The sequence below is a fragment of the Arvicola amphibius genome, chromosome 2 (genome assembly GCF_903992535.2).
Source record: "Arvicola amphibius chromosome 2, mArvAmp1.2, whole genome shotgun sequence".
Classification (NCBI taxonomy): domain Eukaryota; kingdom Metazoa; phylum Chordata; class Mammalia; order Rodentia; family Cricetidae; genus Arvicola; species Arvicola amphibius.
The window spans coordinates 3513535-3539227 of record NC_052048.2 but is presented as its reverse complement, the minus strand read 5'-3'; the positions used below and the strand labels follow the sequence as shown (position 1 = coordinate 3539227).

Here is a 25693-nt window from a genome sequence, read left to right as displayed (position 1 = left end):
GGTTTTTAATGTATACTTACTGTTGAACTTGAACTGACTAAATTTCTGGCTTTCTCATCTACACCTGGGGAAGAGGCTGTGGCTGGCTGCTCCTTCATCAGGGCTCCAGCATTGGGGGCTGCTTGCAGCTTCAAGCATGAGGTACCACAGACATGACGGATTAGGAGACCTCACACTGCCAGGAATCCAGTAGCATTAAAGATGCTGAGGTGACATTTAGGATCAGCTAAAGCCGTTGAGTGTGTGTGTGTGTGTGTGTGTGTGTGTGTGTGTGTTCCGCCTGCTAAGCTAAGGAATGCTGGGATTCACTGTTGCTAGTATTTCCCTGATAAATTGGGGTCACTTGTTTAAATGAACAGGAAGTTGAAGGGCACTAGTGTATGTTTCTCAGTCTGGGAATTCTTGGCTTACAGATTGTATCCTGTCTTCTTTTCTGGTTAGAGAAAGGTCTTTCATAAAGGACAAAGACGAGCGTTAAGTCCATTAAAGATACGGGTTTACAGTATAACAGCTGCTGATCTAGATCATTCTTTGAAAAGTTTGAGCACTTTGTAGTTTTGTTTTTTTGTATATTAAACAATTTAAAGACTGCCTGTGTCTGGTTAGAACAAAAGGGTTCTCCCTTGCTAATCTCACCCCGAACTGGGGTTGGACTTCATTGCACAAGGAAAACCTTCCTTCTGAAGGTAAACATAGCACCAGGTGGTAGTGTAGCTTTGAACCCAAATGAAATGGTTATAAATGGGACATAGGCGTGGACTTCACTAAATCAAATAGATTGTTCCTGTAGTGCTTAGGATGCCTCCCTGGTGCTGCAGGCATTGATCACAGAGGTAATGGGCAGCGCCTTCTCTGGCCAGCGTTCAGTCAAGCCATGTGGACTCTCAGGTGTATCTAATAAGAATGGAAAAATATAATAACGACAGTTATAAAGTGGGTAAGAATAAGTTTTCATTGACATCTGTTTTGGGGTTTGGAGTCAAGTTCATTCCATCATCATCTGGGGAGGAAAGAGGCCTTGTCTACTGTTCTTTATAAAGATCCAACTTCACAGATATGTGTCTGAGGACCTCATGTGTTCTCTCTGTATTTTAAGGTAGTCACTCTCTGGGATGTGGGAATTCTTTTATTTTCCTTACCATGTTTATGTGTTACACAGAAATGTGTAACGTTTTACTCAGCCATCTTTTCTCCTGTGGCCCACAGACCTGCTCCTAAGGGACAGTTTGGTCAGCCTTGGCAGTTAGTGTTGCCGTCAGTGTCTGGGGGCCGCAGGAGACAAGGATCACTTCTTCAGCCGTGCTCCCACCCCACCCTGAAGTCACTGAATGTTTACACAGAGTGGCTGTCCTCTCTGGACACCAACCTGGTTTCCTGGCAACAGTACCTCCTAATTCAGATTTCTCTTTTGCTGACCCGCAATAATGGAATGCTTTGTGACCACATGCAGGTCCTGCTCCTCCCTAGGGCACCTCGTCCTGTGTAAGCCAGCACACTGCTTTTCTGCTCTGTATACCAATCTTCTGTAAGCTCGGTTATGATATAGTAGCTCCCAGAATTTGATTGGCCTCTAGATCTTGCATGTTGGCCAAATGAGCAGGGAGTACATTCTGCACCTCCCCGCTGAGACCAGTCTGCTTACTCCAAGGGTGTCTCCTCCACCTCCTTTTCTGACTTACACAAGCTTTACTTACAAGTCATGGAACTCCATTATCAGGGTCACTTTGGGTTTTTAAAAGAGTTTTTAAGAGAAGCTTGATTCTTCCTTAGCTCTGTGAAAAGATTTTGTTTTCCTGGAGTAGTGCAGTCTGCTCTTGCCTGTTTTTTGCTTCTGGGAACCACTGCAGCACTTTGGGGTGTTGTCTTCTGAGCTGGAGATTTCCCTGTGCGAGGTCATTTTTGCCACAGGAAAGACACACAGAAAGCATCCTGACGTGCTTAGGAATTGCTCTTGGTTGGAGCTTTTGAGGTCCCTTGCCCCCAGATAGTGATCATTGAGAACAGTAGCTGGCCCTGGCTTCCTTAAGCTCTGAAGGCCCGTGAGCCTGGGTTTCATGTGCTCCGAGGATGCTCTCCAGGGCACTGCCTGTGCTCCTGAGGGTGCACACATGCTGACATAGGAAAGCTGGCAAGTTTTGCCCCGAGCATCTTTCTTAACTGTAATCTAGGTTTCTTAAATTTACTGGAAAGCTTGGATTCTTTGCTCCACCACCCCAACACATTCTCCACTCCTGACAGCAGACGTGATTTGGGAGATACTGGCTGTGTGACATGGTTGTCTCTTTCCCTGCTTTGCCTTTCCCACATCTGATCTCGAAGCAGAACTTGAGCCCTGGGTTTCTGAGGTTTTAAAATACGCTTTTGCTTAGGGTTAAGTTAAAGTGAAGTCCTTACAGACCTTGCGGCTGTGACAGTTCTTGGGACACTTTCTATTATTGTTGATTTTTGAGGAAATACTGTTATATCGTGCAGCAGTTTATTTTTGAGTAAGCTACGTGCTGTCTCACAGAGGCACCCTGGGGTGAGACACTCCTATTTCATGGGTTTGCTAGGCGTCAGCCTCACATCGCCTTAGGCCTGTGAAGTCAGCAGAGCACAGGTTGCAATCCCCTCTTGGGAACAGCGACTGGGGTCAGACCTTACGATCCGGGCGGATCAGAACTGTGTTTCTGACCCCTCGTGTCAGAGAACCTTGCTTTCTTCCAGCTCTTTCATCCCTTCCTGCTGCTCTTATTTATGAAGTGGCCCCCATTATTCATGACTGTTTGCCCTGTGTCGGATATGATACCGTGGTGAATCGGGGAGACAGCGCCCGGAGAAGTTCTAGTTTAGAGCAATGGGCAAGAGATTGGCAGCAACACACACCAGCTCCTGAGCGGTAGATTTAGAGACCACCCACCAGAGAATGAGCAGTGTCTTCTCATAGAGGTTAGGTTAGAGACACGGTGGAGCCCCAGAGTCAGCAGGTTCTCCCACATCTGAGTGGTTTAAGGGAGGTCATGTGAGGGACCAAGTTGGAATTGGGTCCCGACTCCACACTCCATTGCTGTGTGGGCTTCTCAAGCCCTAGTTCCCTGTCCTAGGGATGCATTGAGGGCTGCTGTCCTAAGTCCTGAGACAGCCTCCCTGGTGTTTGTAAGCTTGTTTGGCGAGGCGTGTCCTGAGCATGAAAGTTTTAAGCAAGGGCTGGGGTCAGCATCTCGTTACGGAGCTAACCCACCTGCAGAGCTGCTCTGTAGGGGAGTGTGAGGCTCACAAAGCATTACACACTGTGCGGTACACGGTCTGCTGAAGTCCACGAGCAACAAGGGAGATGAGAGTTCACCATGTTTAAACCACACACTTCAGTCTGTGTCTGATGAGCAGGAGTACTTTGTTTCTTCCTGTCCTTGGCTTCCAGCTCTACCCAGGTCTGCAGGCAGAAGCCTGTGAGCCTGTGTCTTCATGGCTTCCAGTGGTGGGTGGTGCAAGGTTTGTGGGGAGTGCTGGTCGGCTCAGTGGAACTTGGGTGCTCACTTGGCAAGCCATCTCTTATACAGAATGATCTGTTAGGACGCTCTTCCAGGTACCAAAACGCCTTTATAGATGAGCTGCTCTTGTCTTTCTGGCTTATCAGAGCCTGTGGTAAGCCAGTACTGCAGAAGCGCTCACAGTGGCCTGCAGCATTGTCTTGGGCTGTTTTATCGAATTCCTTGCCTTCCTAGGGGTTGGAATGACCTTCATCTCAGTGGTTTGTTACTGTTTGTCACAGTTGGCACTCGGGTTTCTCTGAGCAGATATATATATACCACTCACAACTGATCCATTTATTTTTATATTTACTGCCTGGTTTTCGAAGGCGTTTGAGCTTCGTTTGAAAATGAAATGTACCTCATGGTCTGGAAAAAATGCTACATAGTGCCATACCAGAAACAGAATTTGGAATGGAAAGGGCATTCGTGAACCCGTCCCAAAAACACACGCCTGCGTAGAGTGCTGGTGCCCGCACGCGTGTTTGGTAGGGCACCGCTGAAACCACATCCTATCTTAAGGGACGTGTTTATCGGGAATGGAACTGTTGGCAAAATCTTACAAAGTTTGACAAGTGGTCGATATATCAGCAAAGTGGACCCAACAATGCGGCCTTTCGTGAGCCAGCACGCCTGTTACCATGTACACTGCTTGCTGCCTGTGTGTCTTTCTGTAATTAGCTCTGGTTTTTCCAGGACAGAATTAATTTCTCTGGCTTTGGGACCCGTGCATCTTTGGGGTGGTTAGTGCTGCTGTCACAGGGCAGTGTTACATACCTGGCTGGCACCTATTTATTATTACCTTTGTATTATTTTTATTAAGAAATCTGGGTTTTTAATTATTCTTAGTAGAAATGAAACATTTTTAGAGTTGGATAAAAAACAAATTGGAAAAAAACAGTTTTTTAAAAAACTGCTGAAGAACTTGCTTTTACTATGTCATTTCAGTTCCAGTTACTATGGCAATGACAGCAGGGGCAGCAACCACCTTTCCTATGAGCAACCATACCAGGGAGAGAGTGACTGTGGCCAAGCTCACACTGGAGAATTTTTACAGCAACCTGATTTTGCAGCATGAAGAGAGAGAAACCAGGTACAGTGAAGGCTGAGTGTGTGCTTAGTTTTTCTGTGGCTGGATGGGAGCCCTGGCCTCTGTTACGTGTTCTGCACTGACAACGCACCTGGTTGCTGGGTTCGTTTCCTGGGTTCCCCGAGTCTTGTGCACATACGCTGGTGTCCCACGTCACTTGTTTAACACAGATCTTTGCAGCCATGGTGTTGTGCGCTTCTCTAGAGAGATGGCTTTAGAAACCACAGTAATGTATGACATCCGTGGTGCTGCGGGGCACTAGTGGGCACAGAGAAATAAGGATGGCGTGTCATCCTGTCTCAGTGAAACCTGGAGTGTCATAAGAGATCTGCTGGATGTGAGATGCTACGTGAGGGTGGGGAGTGACGGTAGGGGACCAAGGGAGCACTTCCCAAATGGCAGTGACATTTGACCAGGAAGAGCATCATTCACACATGGTAAGAGGAAGTGGAGGAGGTGGAGCAGGACACCAGGTCTCAGCATCCTGGGCTGGGCTCTACAACAGGGCAGTGTCCTGGAAGGGGCCTGTCTGCTCCTGCTCATTCTGCGGGGGGGTGGGGGGGGACTGGAACTCAACCACCGAGCAGCCCTGGCAGCCATTTCATGATAGCAGGCACAGAAGCCAGCATGAGATCTCACTCTGGGGCTGGGCCTGGGGAACAGTCCACAAGTGGAATCCAGCAGCAGGCACGCCTGAGATACTCACTGAGAAGTGGTCCCTGGTCTCGTTACCGTCACCGGCTGCTGAGTCTCCAGCAGAGTTTAGATGCAGTTGTAATGAGTTTTCCATCAGGAGGAAGGGAGGGAGGGAGTGGTCTCAGCACTGATTGAAAAAGGAGCTTATCTTCCGGTGTGTTCTTAGGAGTAGCCGATATAAAGACTGTGGTAATTGATCCTCTAAAAATCCTTGACCCCCAATTGGTCTTCTGTTGTATGATCCAAAGTAAAAGCTTTCCTTAGCACACGCCCAGTGATTGGCTTGGATAAATAACTGTAGTTCTCAAATGAAAATAAGAATATTTTAGAAAGTCTAATTATTTTTTCCTTTGGAAAAGGCAGAAGAAATTAGAAGTGGCCATGGAAGAAGAAGGATTGGCAGATGAGGAGGTAACGTAGCTGTCTGTACTAAATGGTGTCTGCTGACTGCGTGACTTGGCTGTGCTAGCTTTCTCCATCTGAATATGACTTCTTGCTGTGTTCCCATTGTGGGTACCTCAGGAGGAGATGGCCTTTGTCCCCAAGAACTAACATTTGCTGGACACTGTCCACAGCGTTGTGTGTGTGGGACAGAGTCAGGTGCTGGACACCGTCCATCGACCATGTTCTGTGTGTGGGGGACGGGGTTAGGTGCTGGACACCGTCCACAGCGTTCTGGGTGTGTGGGACAGGGTCAGGTGCCGGACACCGTCCATCAACCATGTTCTGTGTGTATGTGGGGGGGGGGGGGGAACAGGGGCAGGCTCTGGTCACTGTGCATTCGCCTGCTTTGGGGCAGGCTCTGGTCACTGTGCATTTGCCTGCTCTGGGGCAGGCTCTGGTCACTGTGCATTTGCCTGCTCTGGGGCAGGCTCTGGTCACTGTGCATTTGCCTGCTCTGGGGCAGGCTCTGGACCTGTCTGTTGATTCTGTTTCTTACATTTTTTTTTCTGAATATATTTTTTTAATAGTTTACTCCCTAATTTAGGCTCTCTTGCATCTCACTGAGTCTTGAAATGGTCTCTTCCTCCTGTCCCCAGTTTTTCTGCACTCTGCAAACAAGTCTGGCTGACTGTCCTTCCTGCCCGTGATGGCTTCAGCGAGATGTCATGCCCCTGACACGGCCCGCTGCACACTCCCCCGCCCCCAGTCTCTGTGTTTGTGTGCTGGGTTCCTGGTTGGTGGTGCTGTTGGGGGAGGCTCAGGAGATGTGGCCTTGCTGGAGGCAGTATGTCACTGGAGGCTAACTTTGAGAGTTCCAAGAATTACCATTTCAGGTGTGTGCTCTCTGCTTCCTGATTGTGGCTCACGATTCCTTGGGCTTTCTGCTTCTGAAGCTGCCATGCCTTTGGACTTTAACCCTCTGGAACTGTGAGCACAAGCAGCGTCTCTCAGGAGTTACCTTGGTCGCGGTGTTTCATCCCAAGAGAAGGGCAGTTAATACCATGCAGTGCAGGCTTCTCTGCTAGTGGGCTGTTTCTCTCCGGCCTTAGCTCTTGGCATCCCATCCAGCAATGACCGATCCCGAATTGCTGTGACTTCTCCCTGCTCATCTGTGGCCCTTTCATGTGCTATTTCTGCCTCTTGAAGCCCGCTCCCCTCCCCAGCATCTCACTTCACTGGGAAATCCTCCCTGATTGCTCAACTACTTGTCTTACATTCTACACTGGCACTCTTCCTGTCCTTGTGATAGTCTGAGGTCACCGTCTTCCCAGAGAGCAGAGACTGCATCCTGCCTCACTCAGCATCACATCTCAGAACCTGCAGAGGGCCAGAATGGATACTTAGGTCGTGGTGGGCAGTGGGCTTCCCTGCCTTCAAGTACTCTATGAATTGGAAGGAGAGATTACTGTATGCTTTGGAGGGAAGGGGGCTCACCCGTGCATGAAAACCTGTATACATTAAAGGGGCTACTAGTATAGTTCAGGGCAGAGTGCTTGCAAAGCCCTGGTTTGAGTCCCCGCAGTCCCTTTCCAACAAGTGAAAAATACGTATACATCATGGAATATAGCAAACTTTGAAAATGCACAGTCCCACCCACCCCCCCAGGGGCTCAGAAAAGGTTATGTGGAGAATGTAGCAACTAATTTGAATCTGAACTGATGGGCAGAGTTTATTTCACGGACTGGCACTGTGTGCGGACCAGCGACGGTGCCTGCGGAATAGTGAATCTAATAGTGTTAAAGAGGGCAGAATAGTGAATCTGTGTTAAAGAGGGCAGAATAGTGAATCTAATAGTGTTAAAGAGGGCAGTAGGAAGGGAAGGGAAGTTGAAGGTGTGCAAAACCAGCTTTAGGGCAGTTACTGAAAAAAAAGCTTTATTCTCCAGATGAGAATGAGTCACAGCCTAGGCTGACTGACCCTCAGCGGTCAGCAAGGGACCTAAAATGAAGACACTGACCACCAGGTGAGGCTTGGAGCCCAGTGAGCTACAGCGCCCACAGCTTCCTTCGCTTTGCCTGTCCTGCTAGGCGACATCCTACGGAGGCTAGGGAAGGTTAAAGTTATTTATGTAAAATTAATAAGTATCTGAAAACCATGTTTTATCTTCTTAAATTTTAGTGAGAGGAGTAATTTAAGGGCTGCATCCTAGTCCATAGAGAAAGGCAAGCACATCTCCCTTAGATTTCCTCATTAATATTAAAGCTTTCTTATAGCTTGTAATGATTGGGCTCACACAAAATTTTTTTCTTTTGTCATTTATTTATTTATTTATTTGTTTGTTTGTTTATTTATGGTGTTTCAAGATAGGGTTTCTCTGTGTAGTCCTGGTTGTTCTAGAACTTTCTCTGTAGACCAGGCTGGTCTTGAACTCAGAAGAGATCCTTCTGCCTCTGCCTCCCAAGTGCTGGGATAAAAGGCGAGCACCACCACTGGCCAGTCAATACAGAAATCTTAAACACAGAATCTTAATTTAAAGTCTAGGGAAAGATTGCCAGAATAGATGCCCCCGCCAAGCACAATAGATACTCTGTACATTGAAGAACAACTTGCAGGATATAGCAGGACCCTGCCACAGGGGAAAAGGGGGGGGGTGGAGGAAGAAATAGGTTTTGTTTGTTTGCTTGTTTTTGGTTACATTTGTTCTTCCCACTCTTTGCTAATAAGGCGTGGGCTGTTTGTCAGATCTGAGCTCAGATCTGCTGTGTTAGAGGACAGGGTACAGAGCAATTGCCCTTCTGTTAGCCTAGTGTGGCCAGGTTCCAGCTGTACAAGGTCTGGAAGTCTGGGCTTTTGTCTAAATATTTTAAAGCTACTGCTAGAAATATTGCCAAGTGATAAAAGAGTTTTAAAACCAACTTGGGAGTCCAGAACGGCCTGGGAAAGTCTGTTTGTAGCGGCCCTTGGCGCCCCCTGGTGGACGCTAATGTTTTTTCTTAGTTCTTGTAAATAACTTGTAGAAAATGTCAAATCATTTTGCTTCTTTTTTTAAAAAATATTTATTTATTTATTATGGATACAATATTCTGTCTGTGTGTATGCCTGCTGGCCAGAAGAGGGCACCAGACCTCATTACAGATGGTTGTGAGCCACCATGTGGTTGCTGGGAATTGAACTCAGGACCTTTGGAAGAGCAGGCAATGCTCTTAACCTCTGAGCCATCTCTCCAGCCCTCGTTTTGCTTCTTAAAGTCATTGGCTAGTAATATATGTTTTTAACCATCCCACTTTTTCTGTGGAGATAGTTTAAAATCCCTGTGTGTTTATTTTAGGCTCTGTGCTTGGACTTCGATTATGTTGTGTATAAAACAAAACAAATTCAATTTTAGTATTAGAATTTCTTGTTTCTTCAAAAAGAATAAACCTAAAATTTTCTTATGCGTGTGTGTGTGGATGTGGGGTGCATGTGAGGCCAGAGGACAGCATGGGGTGTCAGGCCTTGGCAGTGCTGTCTGCTTCCTTGTTGGCCATCTGGCCTCAGAGCTGTCTCTGCCTCCCCAGTGTTGAAATAAGTGTGTGCCACCACACGTGGCCTTTTTGCGTAACAGCTGCCTTCAAGTGTGGCTTTTTCTTTAGTTCATTCTGTCATCGAAGATGGTCTGTGCGGTGTCCACGGGTGAGCTGTGAGGTCCTTAACCGTGTGTGGCTGTGTACAGCAGTGGCCGACATGACATGGTTAGCTGAACCCTGTAATATCTCAGAACTCTGAAATACCTTAACTGATCTATAGACGCTTGAGCATCCTGCAGTTGAGAATCTAATCCATTTGGAAAGGAATGGAGTCTCTAATCCCAGCCCTGGGGAGGGAGATGCAAGAGATTGCGAGCTACAAAATGAGATTGTCTCAAAACACAGGGAGAGGATATTTGTTAATTAACAAGAGTCATCAGAAAGGATGTTTATTAATGGGAAAATGAAAACAAGTGATTTAAGCTGCAGGAGAGAGCCGTGAAGAGTCGTCTGTCTCAGGTCTTACCTTAGTAGGGGAAAGGAAGGACTAGCACAGGGCCCTTGTTTCTATACACATTCTGAGCAGATACAGGAAGTGCTGTTCATGGCTTTAAAAATGGCGTTGCTTCAGCTACCACTGAACTGCAGTGCTGCCTGCTGGGCTAAAGTCACTGCATAGGTTGTCCTGGGGCCAGGGTTCTGCTGTGGTGCCCCTTTTGTTGGGCAGACAGGAGAACCTGTCAGAAACTCAGTTCCTGTAAGTTGGTGCTGTTGTTACTGTTTTGGGTTTTAGCAGACTCTTGTCTGCAGCTCCTAACACATTTTATGAATTGCAGTCAGGCCTCTTCTGTTCAGATGAGCCAGGTTCCTGGAGCTAAACATTACCGTGATATTTCGTGACCATGAGAAGGAAAGATTCAGAATCACCGTCCACATTTTTGTGTCCATTTATTATGTGTAATTTGAAATTAAAACAAGCGCTTTTATTGCCGCGCGGTATACAGTGCTATAGTGCCACCAAGTGGCCTTTACGAGAAAACTCTAGTTCTGGACCTTAAATCAAGCTAAGTCTCAGAGCTGCCACCCCAGGCACAGAGCAGCGGGTGCTGGGTTGCTGGGAGAGGGGACCACGTGGGACAGCTGGGCTGTGAAGGCCTTCTGTGCTTTTGTAATGATGCAGATGTAGTTGTTTGTTTGCTCCACTCTGTGGGGGCCGCCACCCTGCTCCTAAATAAACACATAGAGACTTGTTCTGACTTACGAATGCCGACCTTAGCGTGGCTTGTTTCTAGCCAGCTTTTCTTAAATTATTCTGTCTTTTTGCCTCTGGGCTTTTGCCTTTCTTTGTTCTCAATCTTTCTTTTCTTCTTATTCTGTGGCTGTGTTGCTAGGTGGCTGGCCCCTGGCACCCTTCTCTCTTCCTTTTCTCCCTCCTCCCTTTTTCTTCCCTCTTCTATTTATTCCCTCTGCATGCCTGCCTCACCTATTCTTTCTCTTGCCTAGATATTGCTTCCTCCTACCTCCGCTACAAGTATTAGAGTTCTGTTTTGATGGAACTCAGACTTAGACACCTAACTCTACAGCAGACAAGCGGGCTCAGGACAGGTGAGTGGCTCTGCTCAGAGCAGTGTGTGGGGCTGATGGAGTTGTAGGACTTGTGTCCTGAGCTCAGCCTAGAAAGGTTGATGGGGTCACTCAGACATGAGCAGAAGCTAGAGCTGGTACCTGTGGTAATTTTATTTCTCACTGTGTGCTGCCTCTTCTGGGAACTGTCCCTGTGTCATGGACTTGACTTTTATTAGGTGGGGAACCAGTGAGGTTAGAACAAGAAAGTGAATGATTTCTAAATGTAGTTTAAAACGTTGCTTAGAAATAGTTCCTGTTTTATTATCTTTGCCAAACCAGAGTGCTACTGTGTTAGTATTGACTTGGATGGGTTTGGTTTTTGTTTGTTTGGTTGGTTGGTTGGTTGGTTTAGTTTAGTTTTGTTTTTTTGTAGTGTGCACTTTTTTAAAATTGATTTTTATTGAGCTCTACATTTTTCTCTGTTCCCCTCCTGTCTCTCCCCTCCTCTTCAACCCTCTCCAAGGTCCCCATGCTCCCAATTTACTCAGGAGATCTTGTCTTTTTCTACTTCCCATGTAGCTTATGTAAGTCTCTCTTAGTGTCCTCATTGTTGTCTGAGTTCTCCGGGATTGTGGTTTAAGACAGGGTATCCCTATAGTCTTGGCTGACCTGGAACTCCCAGATACCCACCTGCCTCTGCTTCCTGAGTGCGGGGATGGAAGGTGTGCCACCATTCCCAGCTAGCTTGGATATTTTAATGATACTTTGTCATTTCTATTTTGTAATTTCATGTCATTAGATAGTTATATGAACTTTCATGCAGTTTGCTGAAATTTATGCAAGAATCAGTTTTACTCTAAGTAAATCTCCATGGAAACGCTGCTGTTGTATGACTTTGCAGGTCACAGGGTTCAGCAGCTGTGACAGCACCTTGGGACGTAAATAATTGGAGCAGATTTGCTGACAAAGTAAAAACAAGTGTCTGAGGAAGTAGAGCCTGGCTACAGAGGGCTGTAATCCCAGCACTCAGGAGCTGGGTAGAGCCTGGCTGCAGAGGGCTGTAATCCCAGCACTCAGGAGCTGGGTAGAGCCTGGCTGCAGAGGGCTGTAACCCCAGCACTCAGGAGCTGGGTAGAGCCTGGCTGCAGAGGGCTGTAATCCCAGCACTCAGGAGCTGGGGCAGGAGGACAGCTGTGAGTTTTAGTCAAGCCTGGGCTACTAAGTGATTCTGCCTCAAAAATAAGTAACAGCACATATCAGAATACTCATGGCACTTGCATTATCTAAGATTGATTTTTGTGAGTTGTTACCACTCACAAGGCAGCAGCGTGCACATGTAATAAAGAGGTTAAGATGATGCATTCTACTACAAGCCTACTTGAAAAGCCTACTTGTAATGTCTGCTTTCAAGGGTACAGACTTAGAAGTTGTTTTAAAAATGTTTTCTTATTACTATTATATTCTTCCCTTGCTTAATAAATACTTGACATTGGCATGTAGATTATAGACAGACATATAATTAAGATACCATACCTCTCTCCCGTTATTTATTTAAAATGATATGTGCATGAGTGAGTGAGTGTGCAGGCCTGAGGAGGCGTCACCTTGCCCTGGAGATGAGTGTGGTTGCCGGAGGCGGCTGCAGGCTCTGCAGAAAAATCACAGTCTTAGCCACTGAGCTGTCTCTACAGCTGCTCTGCCTTTGCTGGTTTCCCAAGCTTTCTCTGTAGCTCTGGCTGTCCTGGAATTCGCTCTGTAGACCAGGCTGGTCTCGAACTCACAGAGATCCGCCTGCCTCTGCCTCCCCAGTGCTGGGATTAAAGGCGTGTGCCACCACCACCTGTCTTTGTTTTTATGTGTATCATCTTTTGACATTATCCATGCCTTTGAAAAAGCCTTTCTTTAATCTTTTAAAAATCTATTTTTGATAGAAAAAGTTACGCCGATCCCAACATGCTCGTAAAGAAACAGAGTTCTTACGCCTCAAGAGGACCAGACTTGGCCTGGATGACTTTGAGTCTCTGAAGGTGATCGGGAGAGGAGCTTTCGGAGAGGTGAGCTGCTTTGTTGACGTCACCACTGTTGAGAGTGGGTGCTGTACTGTGTTGAAATGTAGTTCCTAGGCTCCGAAGTCACAGGTCAGTTGCTAAGTGTGTTTGCCTAGTGTCCACAAAGCCCTGCTTTGACTCTGCCCCGTAGAAACCAGGTGTGATGGCACACCTCTGTATCCTCAGCATTTGGGAGATGGAGGCGAAGGGTCAGAAGTTCAAGGTCATTCACAGCTACGTAATAGTAAGCTCAAGGCCAGCCTGGGCTACACTAGACCCCTGCTCCCCATAAGAAGTAAGTGTGTGTGTGTGTGTGTGTGTGTGTGTGTGTGTGTGTGTGTGTATGTGTATGTGTGTGATTTCTTTGATGTTATCCGTGGTAAATTCCAAGGCTCAGTAAAGGAAACTACTCCACTGTCCAACGCTTACGTCTGTGCTCTAGGTGCGGCTGGTCCAGAAGAAAGACACAGGGCACATCTACGCCATGAAGATCCTGAGGAAAGCCGACATGCTCGAGAAAGAGCAGGTGTGTCTCCCCACCGCGCGGCGCCAGGGGCCTCTGAACAGGACTCAGAGCAGTGCTGGTGTTGGAATTGTAGAAAGAAATCCAGCCTACTAGATACTACTAAATTTATGGTCTGTTTTAGTGTTTTCTCCAGCTTTAAAAGCTCTGTGTTAGTTTGCACAGTTGCTATTAGAAAACAACAGAGCCAGGCGGTGGTGGTGCACACCTTTAATCCCAGCACTCGGGAGGCAGAGGCAGGCGGATCTCTGTGAGTTCGAGGCCAGCCTGGTTTACAGAGCTAGTGCCAGGACAAGCTCCAAAGCTTCAGAGAAACCCTGTCTCAAAAAACCAAAACAAGAGAAAGGAAGGAAAGGAAGGGAGGGAGAAAGGGAGGGAGGGAGAGAAGGACGGAGGGAGAGAGGGAGGGAGGGAGGGAGGGAGGGAGAGAGGGAGGGAGGGAGGGAAGAAAGAAAAAAAACAACACAGGCTGGAGCCACAGACAACAGAAGCCATTACTTTCCCGTGGTTCTGTTCAAGGTCAGAAAGTTGGGTAGGTTTTAGTTTCTGATGGTTACTGTCTCCGCTGCCTTCCTTCAGGTACCACACTCTCTCTCCTGGTGACTGCTGGAAGAGCAGACACCGGATCCCATGGGCACTCCTGCCGTCTCCTCCTGTAGGAACACTAGCCCATCCTAGCAAACAGGAATCCACAGACTCTGCAGGGTTAGAGAACCTGTTCGGCCGTGAGGTCTAAGGAGAGGGGCTAAAGAAAATGGCTTTCTCGGCTCTGCCTGTTTAGTGAGCACACAAGTGTCTGCAGTCCTCCTGCGTGACTGGTAGGGACGGGTCGTTGGAACGGGTCAGTTACCCTTTCAAAACACTCATCTAGGTGGCTCATATCCGAGCAGAAAGAGACATTTTGGTGGAAGCAGATGGTGCCTGGGTGGTGAAGATGTTCTACAGTTTCCAGGACAAGCGGAATCTCTATCTGATCATGGAATTTCTTCCTGGAGGTAAATAGCGGTGGTGGACAGACCCGAGCTCACAGGCACAGGCAGTGGTCACGTCAGCTAGTGTTACTACCGACTTACTGAGTTTATACACAGCCCACTATTTTTCAGCATTTACTTCCAGAGTAGTGGAAGGAGATCTGGCCACAGACCATGTCACTTTGAAGGAGTTAGGATGACATTTTATATACTCCTATTCTGTGTTCATTGCACATAACACAGAGTTAAGGAAATAGCATGCATTCAGAAAGACAGAATTCCGTCCCTGGGTGTGCTCACCTCTGCTCTGCCCACGATAACGGCACATGCTCCCCACCGACACCGTTGCGAGCACACTGCAAATCTGGCACGGTCTGTACGTAAGAAGGGAGTCTGCAGCAGGTCCCCTTAACTGGGTGTGTGCCACCACACGTCCATCACTCCAGCACTAGGGTTTCAGACAGTTGCTGACATTCGTGAACAACGGGCCTGCGGGCTCGGGCTTCTGGTCGCACACCAGCCAAGGTGAAAGCTGTTGACCCCTGTGGTGAGCAGAGCAGGAGGGTGTGAGGACAGTGAGAGCCTGGGCTGGGTGCGGGGAGAAGAGCGGCTTCACCGGTCTGCGGTCTCTGGGCCCTCTGCCTTGCACAGGTGACATGATGACGCTGCTCATGAAGAAGGACACCTTGACAGAAGAGGAGGCGCAGTTCTACATCTCCGAGACTGTCTTGGCGATCGACGCAATCCACCAGCTGGGCTTCATCCACCGGGACATCAAGCCAGACAACCTTCTACTGGATGCCAAGGCATGTGCGGAGCGAGCGAGCGAGAGAGTCCTCGGCTTCTCATGCCGTGAAAAACCGCCAGCTCCCTGGCTGCAGACAGCAGCCATGGTTTAGGTTGTTTGGGGTTAACTAAGTTTATTTTGTAGAAGGCATGAAAGTGACTGTTCTGGAATAACATCACGGGAAATGGCTTTTTAAAAAAACCCCCATTTTCCGTTTTTTTTTTATTTTATTTATTTATTTTGGTTTTTTTGAGACAGGGTTTCTCTGTGTCGCTTTGGAGCCTGTCCTGGAACTAGCTCTTGTAGACCAGGCTGGCCTCAAACTCACAGAGATTCTCTTGCCTCTGCCTCCCGAGTGCTGGGATTGAAGGCATGTGCCATTTTCCATTTTTAAAAATCATCAAACATGCATAACCTCATGTTTTCAGCTATCTGTGTTTTAAGTTAAGAATTCTTATAATGATTGCATCAAAGGAGTTTATAATAAGGCTTTTTCGTTTTCACAGTTAATGTAATTTGACTTGACTGGAATTTGTCGTTTTAGGGACACGTAAAGTTGTCTGACTTTGGTCTGTGCACGGGGCTAAAGAAAGCACACAGGACTGAATTTTATAGGAACCTCTCACACAACCCACCAAGCGACTTCTGTGAGTTCGCCTGTTTCCTTTGGTTGGAAATTTGTAGTTTTGAGCCCTAGTTCTGCGAGGAAGCAAGGCTCCCTCCTCCCCTGAGTTGCGTGTGGTTTAGATGATTTGGGGTGCGGTTCTATATTTTGCCAGTTTGCCCCTCTGACTGCAGTTCTGTCTTGTTGAAATCAGCGTTTCAGAACATGAACTCCAAGCGGAAAGCTGAGACGTGGAAGAAGAACAGGCGGCAGCTGGTGAGTGGCCCCGCAGACTCGGGTGTCTCCTTCCCAGGCGGAGCGGGATGGAGAGAAACCCTTCTTGGTTCAGCTGTGCCTGGCCCGAGGACCTAGGGTCACCAAAGGTCAGCTGGGACACACTTCATCCTCTCCTGCCAGCGAAGATTAGGGACTGGGACACTTGTGGGAGGGAGCAGAGCGGCAGCGTGTTTTGTTAAGGAGGGTTTCATAATAGCGAGAAGCTTGGTAGAGTGGGGGATGGGTGGCTCCTGAGAGGAGAAGCTGCTGAGATTCTTCTGTTAGCTGTGGCAGAAACTGGTTGCAGAGGCTGGCCGGTTGTCTGGGCTGTCATGGGCCAACCCTGTGGAGGACCCGCACTGTCTCTTCTCCCTGGCCCAGCCAGGAGCTGATCATGGATTCCTCACATGCTGCCCACGCATTTAGCTGTGGCTGAAGTCCCGCTCTGTTGGTCTGCAGCCTTACTAGCTACTGCCCACGACGGTCACCGTTGGGCACTTGACCGACCTGCTGGCCTCCACGTTGCAGGATTACACTGTGCTGTTGGTTTCCTCGGCCTTGGAAAAGACACTGCAGTTCTGCTTGGTTAACTGTCTGTGGGGTGGTCTGGGGTCTCCCTCCCAAGACAGGTGGGGTCTCTCAAAGCTGTCTCTTCGTAATCTGTGAGCTAGAAGCAGGCAGATGTCAAAGGGCAGTGGAGCCCAGCATACATGGCTGAAGGAGAGGGACTCACGGAGCTGCAGCCACCACACTGGCCTTTCTCATAACCCCATAGCCTTGTCCCCTTGCCGCCTACAGGGAATCGCAGAGGAGACATCGCCTCTTCTATAGGAGTGTTCTGTAACCTGTAACCTCCTGTAACCTGGGGCGGTGTAACTCCTGTTACAACAACCGCCATTCTTTACAGTTAACCAAGCGAACAGGAAGCTCGGGCTGTTGGCAGTGGTGCAGTGCTTCAGTATGGTGTAGGAGGTCCTTCAGTATTTGTGTTGCTTTCATTGATTAAATAAAGAAGCTGCCTTGGCCTTTTGATAGGGCAAGGTAGGTGGGGAAGACCGACCTGGAGGCTGGAAAGAAGAGCAGAGTCAGGCAGATGCCATGAATCTCCGGCCTGAGACGGACATAGGTTAGAATCTTGCCGGTAAGCCACAGTCATGTGGTGATACACAGATTTAATAGAAATGGGTTAAATCAAGATGTGAGAGTTAGCCAATAAGAGGCTAGATCTTATGGGCCAAGCAGTAATTTAATCAATAGTTTCTGTGTGGTTATTTCGGGGGTTAAGCTAGCCAGGCGGTGGGACACAGTCCGCTCACCTCCCCACTACATCAGTAGGCAGTCCTAGCTCCTAATGTTTAATTTCACGGCTATCTCTCACCCTTTTTAGTAAATATAAGAATTGCTTCCGAGGCCTTTCCTCTTTTCATGTATATGGTTCACTGAGGTGTGACCGTCCGCAGCTAGGAACTAACTGAGGTGTGAACATCCGCAGCTAGGAATTAATTAACTGAGGTGTGAATTCTGCAGCTAGGAACTAATTGAGGTATGAACGTCTGCAGCTAGGAACTGAGGTGTGAATTCTGCAGCTAGGAACTAACTGAGGTGTGGACGTCCACAGCTAGGAATTAATAGGTGTGAACATCTGCAGCTAGAAATTAACAGGTGTGAACGTCTGCAGCTAGAAATTAACTGAGGTGTGAACATCTGCAGTTAGGAACTAACTGAGGTGTGAACATCTGCAGCTAGGAATTAACTGAGGTGTGAACATCTGCAGCTAGTAACTAACTGAGGTATGGATGTCTGCAGCTAGGAATTAACTGAGGTGTGGACGTCCGCAGCTAGGAATTAAGAGGTGTGAACGTCTGCAGCTGGGAATTAACTGAGGTGTGGATGTCTGCAGCTAGAAATTAACAGGTGTGAACGTCTGCAGCTAGAAATTAACTGAGGTGTGAACATCTGCAGCTGGGAATTAACTGAGGTGTGAACATCTGCAGCTAGGAATTAACTGAGGTGTGGACATCCGCAGCTAGGAATTAAGAGGTGTGAACATCTGCAGCTAGGAATTAACTGAGGTGTGGATGTCTGCAGCTAGGAATTAACTGAGGTGTGGACATCTGCAGCTGGGAATTAACTGAGGTGTGAACATCTGCAGCTGGGAATTAACTGAGGTGTGGATGTCTGCAGCTAGGAATTAACTGAGGTGTGAACATCTGCAGCTGGGAATTAACTGAGGTGTGGATGCCCGCAGCTAGGAATTAAGAGGTGTGAACGTATGCAGCTGGGAATTAACTGAGGTGTGGACGTCTGCAGCTAGGAAGGTAGCTTTGACTTCGTTTTCCTGGTCCCTTACATAGAGCCCGGCACATGCAGCTACCTTGTCAATATTGTTCAGTTCGAGTCAGCAATGACAAAGCTGCTGACTCCGTGTTCCTTTGGGGCGTGCTAGACTCGGGTGACCACAGCCTGGCTCCTTTTGTGTTTTGAGCTCATTGGTCCAAGGAGCAGCAAACTTTGATATTCTAGTAAACTTTTCCGTTTTTAAAATGTGCCCAGCGTGCATTAAGGAGAAAAATGTCATTATATTTTTGAATGTGTCGTTTTAGATCAGATGCTACATCTGAGAAAATATTATAGTCTTCCTATTTTAAAAGGGGAAGAAATGAATACCGCTTAACAACTTAACCTGAGGGGCAGGTGTTGGTGCTCCCATAACCCCCTACTTAAGAGGCTGAGGCAGGGGCATCCTCAGTGAGACCCCATCTTAAAAAATAAATAAAAACACGGCAGAGGATGTCTGTATCTCCTACTAGGAGTCATCCTCGTGGGCCAGTGGCCCTCGAGGGAGAAGAGAGTTCATCCCTGTCTGGGTCAGTGGATCCCTTCAGCCACCAACTGCCAGTTTCTGTCCCTTGGTCCCTGAAGTGCCGCCTGCTGTCACATTTCAGTGGCTCTACGTAGTGCCCCTGTGGAGAGCTGCCAGCTTTAAGGCTCACTTTGTAGGATTTGATGTGGATCAAGGAGGAACATGCACGTAGCTCCTGATGTCATGCGCTGGAGTTAAGCTCTAAGGAAGGGAGCTTACAGAGCGTGTTTTCTTGGTTTAGCCTCAGATCAGGCTGTTGTAGGTTCTTCCACCCGGGTCTTTGGTGAGCAGAAGCGGGGGCTCCAAGGGTAGCTCACAGGAGTAGTGAGCAGGGAGGTCAGGCCCAGTGGGCGCAGCCTTTTCTTTCCTTTTGAAGTGGACAAAGGGCCTCTCCTTGGCCCAGAATCCTGTGTTCTGCATGCGGTGCCCGACTCAGCACCTGTCAGCCAGCCTTACATGTGACCACAAAGTCACCAATAAGTGAGAACCTCCTCCTGTAGTGAGCCACACTCCTGAGAGGTTCAGAATGCCAGTTTGACAAGCTGTTCCTCTGTAGGCGTATTCCACAGTCGGAACGCCAGACTACATTGCTCCGGAAGTCTTCATGCAAACTGGGTACAACAAACTGTGTGACTGGTGGTCCTTGGGAGTGATCATGTATGAAATGCTGATAGGTAAGTCCTGTTCATGTGCGTGATACGTACCTGTTCGTGTGCGTGATACGTACCTGTTCGTGTGTGTGATACGTACCTGTTCGTGTGTGTGATACGGTGTGTGATACGTATCTGTTCATGTGTGTGATACGTACCTGTTCATGTGCGTGATACGTACCTGTTCGTGTGTGTGATACGTATCTGTTCGTGTGTGTGATACATACCTGTTCGTGTGTGTGATACATACCTGTTCGTGTGTGTGATACGTACCTGTTCGTGTGTGTGATACGTACCTGTTCGTGTGTGTGATACGGTGTGTGATACGTATCTGTTCGTGTGTGTGATACGTACCTGTTCGTGTGTGTGATACGTACCTGTTCGTGTGCGTGATACGTACCTGTTCCTGTGTGTGATACGTACCTGTTCGTGTGTGTGATACGTACCTGTTCGTGTGTGTGATACGTACCTGTTCGTGTGCGTGATACGTACCTGTTCGTGTGCGTGATACATACCTGTTCGTGTGCGTGATACGTACCTGTTCCTGTGCGTGATACGTACCTGTTCGTGTGTGTGATACGTACCTGTTCGTGTGTGTGATACGTACCTGTTCGTGTGTGTGATACGTACCTGTTCGTGTGTGTGATACGTACCTGTTCGTGTGTGTGATACGTACCTGTTCGTGTGTGTGATGCGTATCTGTTCGTGTGTGTGATACGTACCTGTTCGTGTGTGTGATACGTACCTGTTCGTGTGCGTGATACGTACCTGTTCGTGTGTGTGATACGTACCTGTTCGTGTGTGTGATACGTACCTGTGTGCGTGATACGTACCTGTTCGTGTGCGTGATACATACCTGTTCGTGTGCGTGATACGTACCTGTTCGTGTGCGTGATACGTACCTGTTCGTGTGTGTGATACGTACCTGTTCGTGTGTGTGATACATACCTGTTCGTGTGTGTGATACGTACCTGTTCGTGTGTGTGATACGTATCTGTTCGTGTGTGTGATACGTACCTGTTCGTGTGCGTGATACATACCTGTTCGTGTGCGTGATACATACCTGTTCGTGTGTGTGATACGTACCTGTTCGTGTGTGTGATACGTACCTGTTTTGGTGCCATCGTTTGAACTTATTACAGCTATTAAGACAAAAATAGCAGAGCCGTTTTGAATCTATTTCCCACATTCTTCAGTGTTAAATACATATTGATAAACACCTAATAATAAACTGCCTCGGGACCCCATGGCAGGGAGAGAGTCATTTAGCTTGGCTTCCTTGATCAAAGGAAGGGTTTAAGATGAAGGGTTAAGACGAGACAAGGTGGGACTTCGTTAGTAATGTCACGGTAAACTGATGCACCCTGGTGTCACCTCAGAGCGCTCGGGCTGTTTGTTTCTCGCGGCTCGGTACCTGTAGGTCTGGCTGAACTGATCACCAAAGCTGATACATTTTGCTTCCCTGATGCCCAGGCTTCCCACCTTTCTGCTCCGAGACACCTCAGGAGACATACAGAAAAGTCATGAGCTGGAAGGAGACACTGGCGTTTCCTGCAGAAGTGCCCGTCTCTGAGAAAGCCAAGGACTTGATTCTCAGGTCAGTGACTCTGAAACCTTCCTGTGGTCCAAATGATCCATTTCTCTGAGGCAGGGCTGGTGTTTGGGGGAGAACGCCGCTGATCTGGTCAGTTTAAATAAAGGATTTACACAATTGAAACTTTAAAAAAAGATTTTATCATTTTTATGTGTAAGTGTGTGGGTACCACTTGCTCATGGAAGCTGGAGTTACAGGCGGTTGTGAGTCTCTTAGTGTGGGTGCTAGGAATTGGACCCAGGTCCTCTGCAAGAGCAGCAAGTGCTCTTAACTACCTATTTCTCATTCCCTACAAAATGACATGAATGACTTCGAGACTTCTTATTACTGAAATCTTGGCCTATAGCTTAGGTGTGTTCCTAACTAGTTCTTATAACTTAAATTAACACATTTATATTAATTTATGTTCTGTCCTGTGGCATTACCTCTCTTGTACCTCCTGTTTTCTTTCCGTGTCTCCTGGCTTCTCCTGAACGCCTAGATTCTCCTCCTCTTCCTTTCTCTCGCTGGAAGTCCCGCCTATACCTCCTGCCTAGCTATTGATCAGTCTGCTTTTTATTACCCAGTAGTTACAGCAATAGATCCCACAGCAGGATATGAATCGTGACAACCCTCGTGAGTGGCCATCTGGCTGCATATTATATAAAATTATCAAACTGTACATGACCTTTGACCAGCAGTTTTATTTCTAGGAATTTAATAGAGCATATAACCACGTAGGGTCGAAGAGTTAGACATGTTTCTTGTGTTATTTTAGTTGTGAAAAGTTGGAACTCATGTAAGTCTTCAACAGCAGTGATGGATGTTATACTCCGATGTCTCCATACACAGGTCTCAAAAGATTACCTCACAGGAAAACACTGAACAGCATTGAGAAACTTTATTAGTATACTAAGTGGGAAAAAGTCTTAAAATAATCATTAATGTGTCAACACTTTTTTTAAAATTTATTTATTGTGTATACAACATTCTGCCTCCATGTATGCCCACACTCCAGAAGAGGGCACCATATCTCATTACAGATGGTTGGGAGCCACCATGTGGTTGCTGGGAATTGAACTCAGGACCTCTGGAAGAGCAGCCAGTGCTCTTAACCTCTGAGCCACCGCTCCAGCCCCTGTGTCAACACTTTTTAATATTGTTATGAGAGATGAAAAGAAATGGCTTCAGAATATTGATGGGGTATCGGAATGGTAGATATTTATGGTGATTTGTGTTTCCCCATTTCTTCCAGAGTAAACTCAGTAAGAAAATGCTTTCTAAAAACATTTGAAGTAATACATTTAGAGTGTTTTAAATGAAAGATGTGACTGATAATTGGTTTCCTTTTCCAGATTTTGTACTGATTCTGAAAACAGAATTGGGAATGGTGGTGTAGAAGAGATCAAAGGTCACCCCTTCTTTGAGGGTGTAGATTGGGGACATATCAGGTACGTTCTGAGGCCTGGGCTGAGAAAAATGAGCTTCTTGATGGGTGGTTCGCGTGCCTCTGATTCGTCTAGACCAGGGGTTCTCAACCGGTGGGTCGTGACCCTTTGGGGGGTTGAATGACCCTTTCACAGGGGTCGCCTAAGACCATCAAAACCACACATTTGCATCATGATTCATAACAGTAGCAAAGATACAGTTACAAAGTAGCCACGAAGATGGGGTTATGGTTGGGGTCCCCACAACGTGAGGAGCTGTGTGAAGGCCGCAGCGTCAGGAAGGCTGAGAACTGAGCAGAGGAAGCAGTGCTGCCTTGTCTGAGAGCCGTCTGCTGTGCTGCTCTTGAGGGGTTCCGGAAACGGTCACAGGACAGGAACGGGTGGTCGCAGAGGCCACGGTTGTGGCTCTTTCCACTCAGTTGAGTCTCCATTAAACATCCGTAATCTTCATGCCCGGTCTAGACATTGTGGGTAGGACACCGTGGACAAGGTGTTGAGAGTTCCTCGGGGAAGACGAGAGAGGTACAGTAGGCACTCATGAGAGAACTGGGCACGAGACGAACTCTTGTACAGACGTGGTCGGTACATGCTTTTTCATCATTTTGTAGATTTAGCACCTAGTAGATCCTTTAAAAATTGTTGAAAAAATAAATAAAAACCAACAAGGGGCTGTTGAGGTGACTCAGCAGGGAAAGACTGAAAATCTGAGTTCAGTCCCCAGCCCGGTGTGGTAGGAGAGCCAACTCCTGAGTGATGTCCTCTGGCCTCCGCACTTCCGTGCTGTGTTTGTGTGTGTGTGTATGTGTGTATGTGTGTGTGTGTGTGTGTGTGCGCGCACGCGTGCGTGCGTGCATGTGTATGTGCACTGTGTGTGTGCATGCGTGCATGTGTGTGTGCACAGTGTGTGTGTGTGCACTGTGTGCGTGTGTGTGTGCATGCATGCTTATGCATGTGTGCATGGTAAGTCAATAAATATAACTTAAAAATTTTAGGGATAGTTTTTTTTAACTATCTCTATAGTTAAATGTTTTTACTATAAGAAAGCATTTTTGTGGGGATTTTTTTTTTTAACCTAACCTCTGATTGTCTTACAATTCCTACCGTCAACAAGTTTTTGCATTCAGACCTTATCACAAATGTATGCATTTTTGCATACATTTCTTTTCTTTTGCAGATAGATATCTGTGTACACAGATCTTCTCTAGAATTGTAGCCCTGGCTCACTTAGATAGATCTCACTGTCACCTACATACTCGACACCACATAAAATCTTCTCAGTAAAAGGCCATCTCTTAACCAGGGTGGTGGTGCACCACCAGCCTTTGGGAAGCAGAGGCAGGCAGATCTCTGTGAGTTCAAGGATAGCCTGGCCAAAAAGTGAGTTCCATAACAGCCAAGGCTACACAGAGAAAAACTATCTCAAAAGACAAACAAAAACCAAAAACTCTTTCTCTTCTAATTTTCCTTTCATTGGGTCTTGTTTTTCCACCTTAAAAAAAAAAAAAAAATAGTGTGGGCCGGGCGGTGGTGGCGCACGCCTTTAATCCCAGCACTCGGGAGGCAGAGGCAGGCGGATCTCTAGGAGTTTGAGGTCAGCCTAGTCCACAGAGCTAGTTCCAGGACAGGCTCCAAAGCTACAGAGAAACCCTGTCTTGGAAAACCAAAAAAAAAAAAAAAAAAAAAAATAGTGTGAAGGACCTGCTGGAGACTGTGTCAGCTAAAGAGCATTGCTAGCTGAGTTCTTGCAAAGTGTGAAACTTCCAAGGAAATGCAAACGTTTTAGTAAAAAGTCACCTCAGCTGTCCTGACTCCCACGTAGCTGTGTTCAGATGCACAGCAGACACCCTTGGGTGTCCTGTCCCGTGCAGTGGTGGGCAGGGCTTGCAAGAACGGTTTGTTGGACAGTTCAGAGTTCAAGAAGATTCGCCGTGGCTGATGAATTGTCTTTTTCAGGGAAAGGCCGGCAGCCATCCCTATAGAAATCAAGAGTATCGACGACACCTCCAACTTCGATGACTTCCCTGAGTCTGACATCTTACAGCCGGTGCCGAGTACCACAGAGCCCGACTACAAGTCCAAAGACTGGGTTTTTCTCAATTACACCTATAAAAGGTTTGAAGGGCTGACTCAGCGTGGCTCCATCCCCACGTACATGAAGGCTGGGAAATTATGAGTGGTGAGCACAGTCCCACAGCCGAGAACTCAGGTCGCTGCCTCTGCAGGCTGGCGTGGCGTCAGCACCAGACACTCACCAGCCCGAGGAACTTCTACAGGGTTGGATTCTGAGACTGCTACAGGAATCGCTCGGCTTTTTTATTATTATTATTAACTTTATTATACAAGGTACTGGAACAAGGAACAGACATTCCCTCCTAACTGCACGGCCTACGTGCGTGCATGATGAGGTTCATCCCGCCACGTGCTGCGCTCCCAACCACAACACTAATCCAGCCAGAGCTGCGTAGCACTGACCGCACCACGGCAGCCGGAGGTCACTCTCGGTGTCTCTGCTTCACTGCAAAGCGCATGGGTCTTGAATCAGTAAAAAGAAAAAGCCATCTGTAGCTGCTGTTAGAACATTCGCCCTGCTGGTTTGGACATCATAGCTCTAGGTGAAGCCGGTCCTAAGGCGCTCACACAGATCCTGGGGCTGGGGAGGCGAGCTTCTGTCAGAGTGAGGACATGTCTGCCTCCCTCCAGCATCTGCCAAGGCTGACTACGCTGAGAGGTGGTAGCAGTTGTTTTACACACGCAGGGAGACATTTGTGCAAATGTCGGTTACTTTTCTTGTGACACGAGGACTTCTTTTTTAACAAGAGGACAGGCATTATTTTAACAGGGGTGATGGAGAGTTGAGTTTCAGAAATGACCATGAAAGCTGCTTGTAGAACCTAGTGTATTTTTATTAAACTATTTTTTTAAACGTCAGACTTCTCATCCTGTCAGTGGGCCCGTGAAGAACAGGAGTGTGCTCTTTCTTTGCTGGTGACGTTCGTTTCCTTCGATAGCATTAATGTCCTTGTTTGCCAATGAACCAAAGATCCTGAACGGTGGCTGTCAGTGGGGAGTGGAATTCTGCTTCCCAGGGGTGCGACACTCCATGACGGACCTGTGACAAAAGCCAGCCCTGTTCGAGGTTAGTTCGTCACTGTGGTTAAAGCCCTCAGTGGAGTAAAGGAAGAGAGTACAGGCGGAGGGG

The 25693-nt window shown here is 47.5% G+C and overlaps 1 protein-coding gene across 3 annotated transcripts in view; it reads left to right on the top strand.

The window, feature by feature from the left end:
* Stk38l (serine/threonine kinase 38 like) overlaps positions 1–25422 on the top strand; it is a 55232-nt gene extending 29810 nt beyond the window's left edge. For all 3 annotated transcript variants that reach the window (XM_038320708.1, XM_038320707.1, XM_038320709.1), the window contains 12 exons: positions 4458–4602; positions 5655–5706; positions 12683–12805; positions 13242–13325; positions 14194–14317; positions 14945–15099; positions 15625–15727; positions 15899–15960; positions 19380–19497; positions 20947–21070; positions 22402–22497; positions 24448–25422. In XM_038320708.1, the coding sequence (XP_038176636.1) occupies positions 4469–4602; positions 5655–5706; positions 12683–12805; positions 13242–13325; positions 14194–14317; positions 14945–15099; positions 15625–15727; positions 15899–15960; positions 19380–19497; positions 20947–21070; positions 22402–22497; positions 24448–24667 (1395 nt within the window). In that variant the 5' untranslated portion in view covers positions 4458–4468 and the 3' untranslated portion in view covers positions 24668–25422. The remainder of the gene's footprint in view (positions 1–4457; positions 4603–5654; positions 5707–12682; positions 12806–13241; positions 13326–14193; positions 14318–14944; positions 15100–15624; positions 15728–15898; positions 15961–19379; positions 19498–20946; positions 21071–22401; positions 22498–24447) is intronic.
* Positions 25423–25693: the final 271 nt, after the last annotated feature.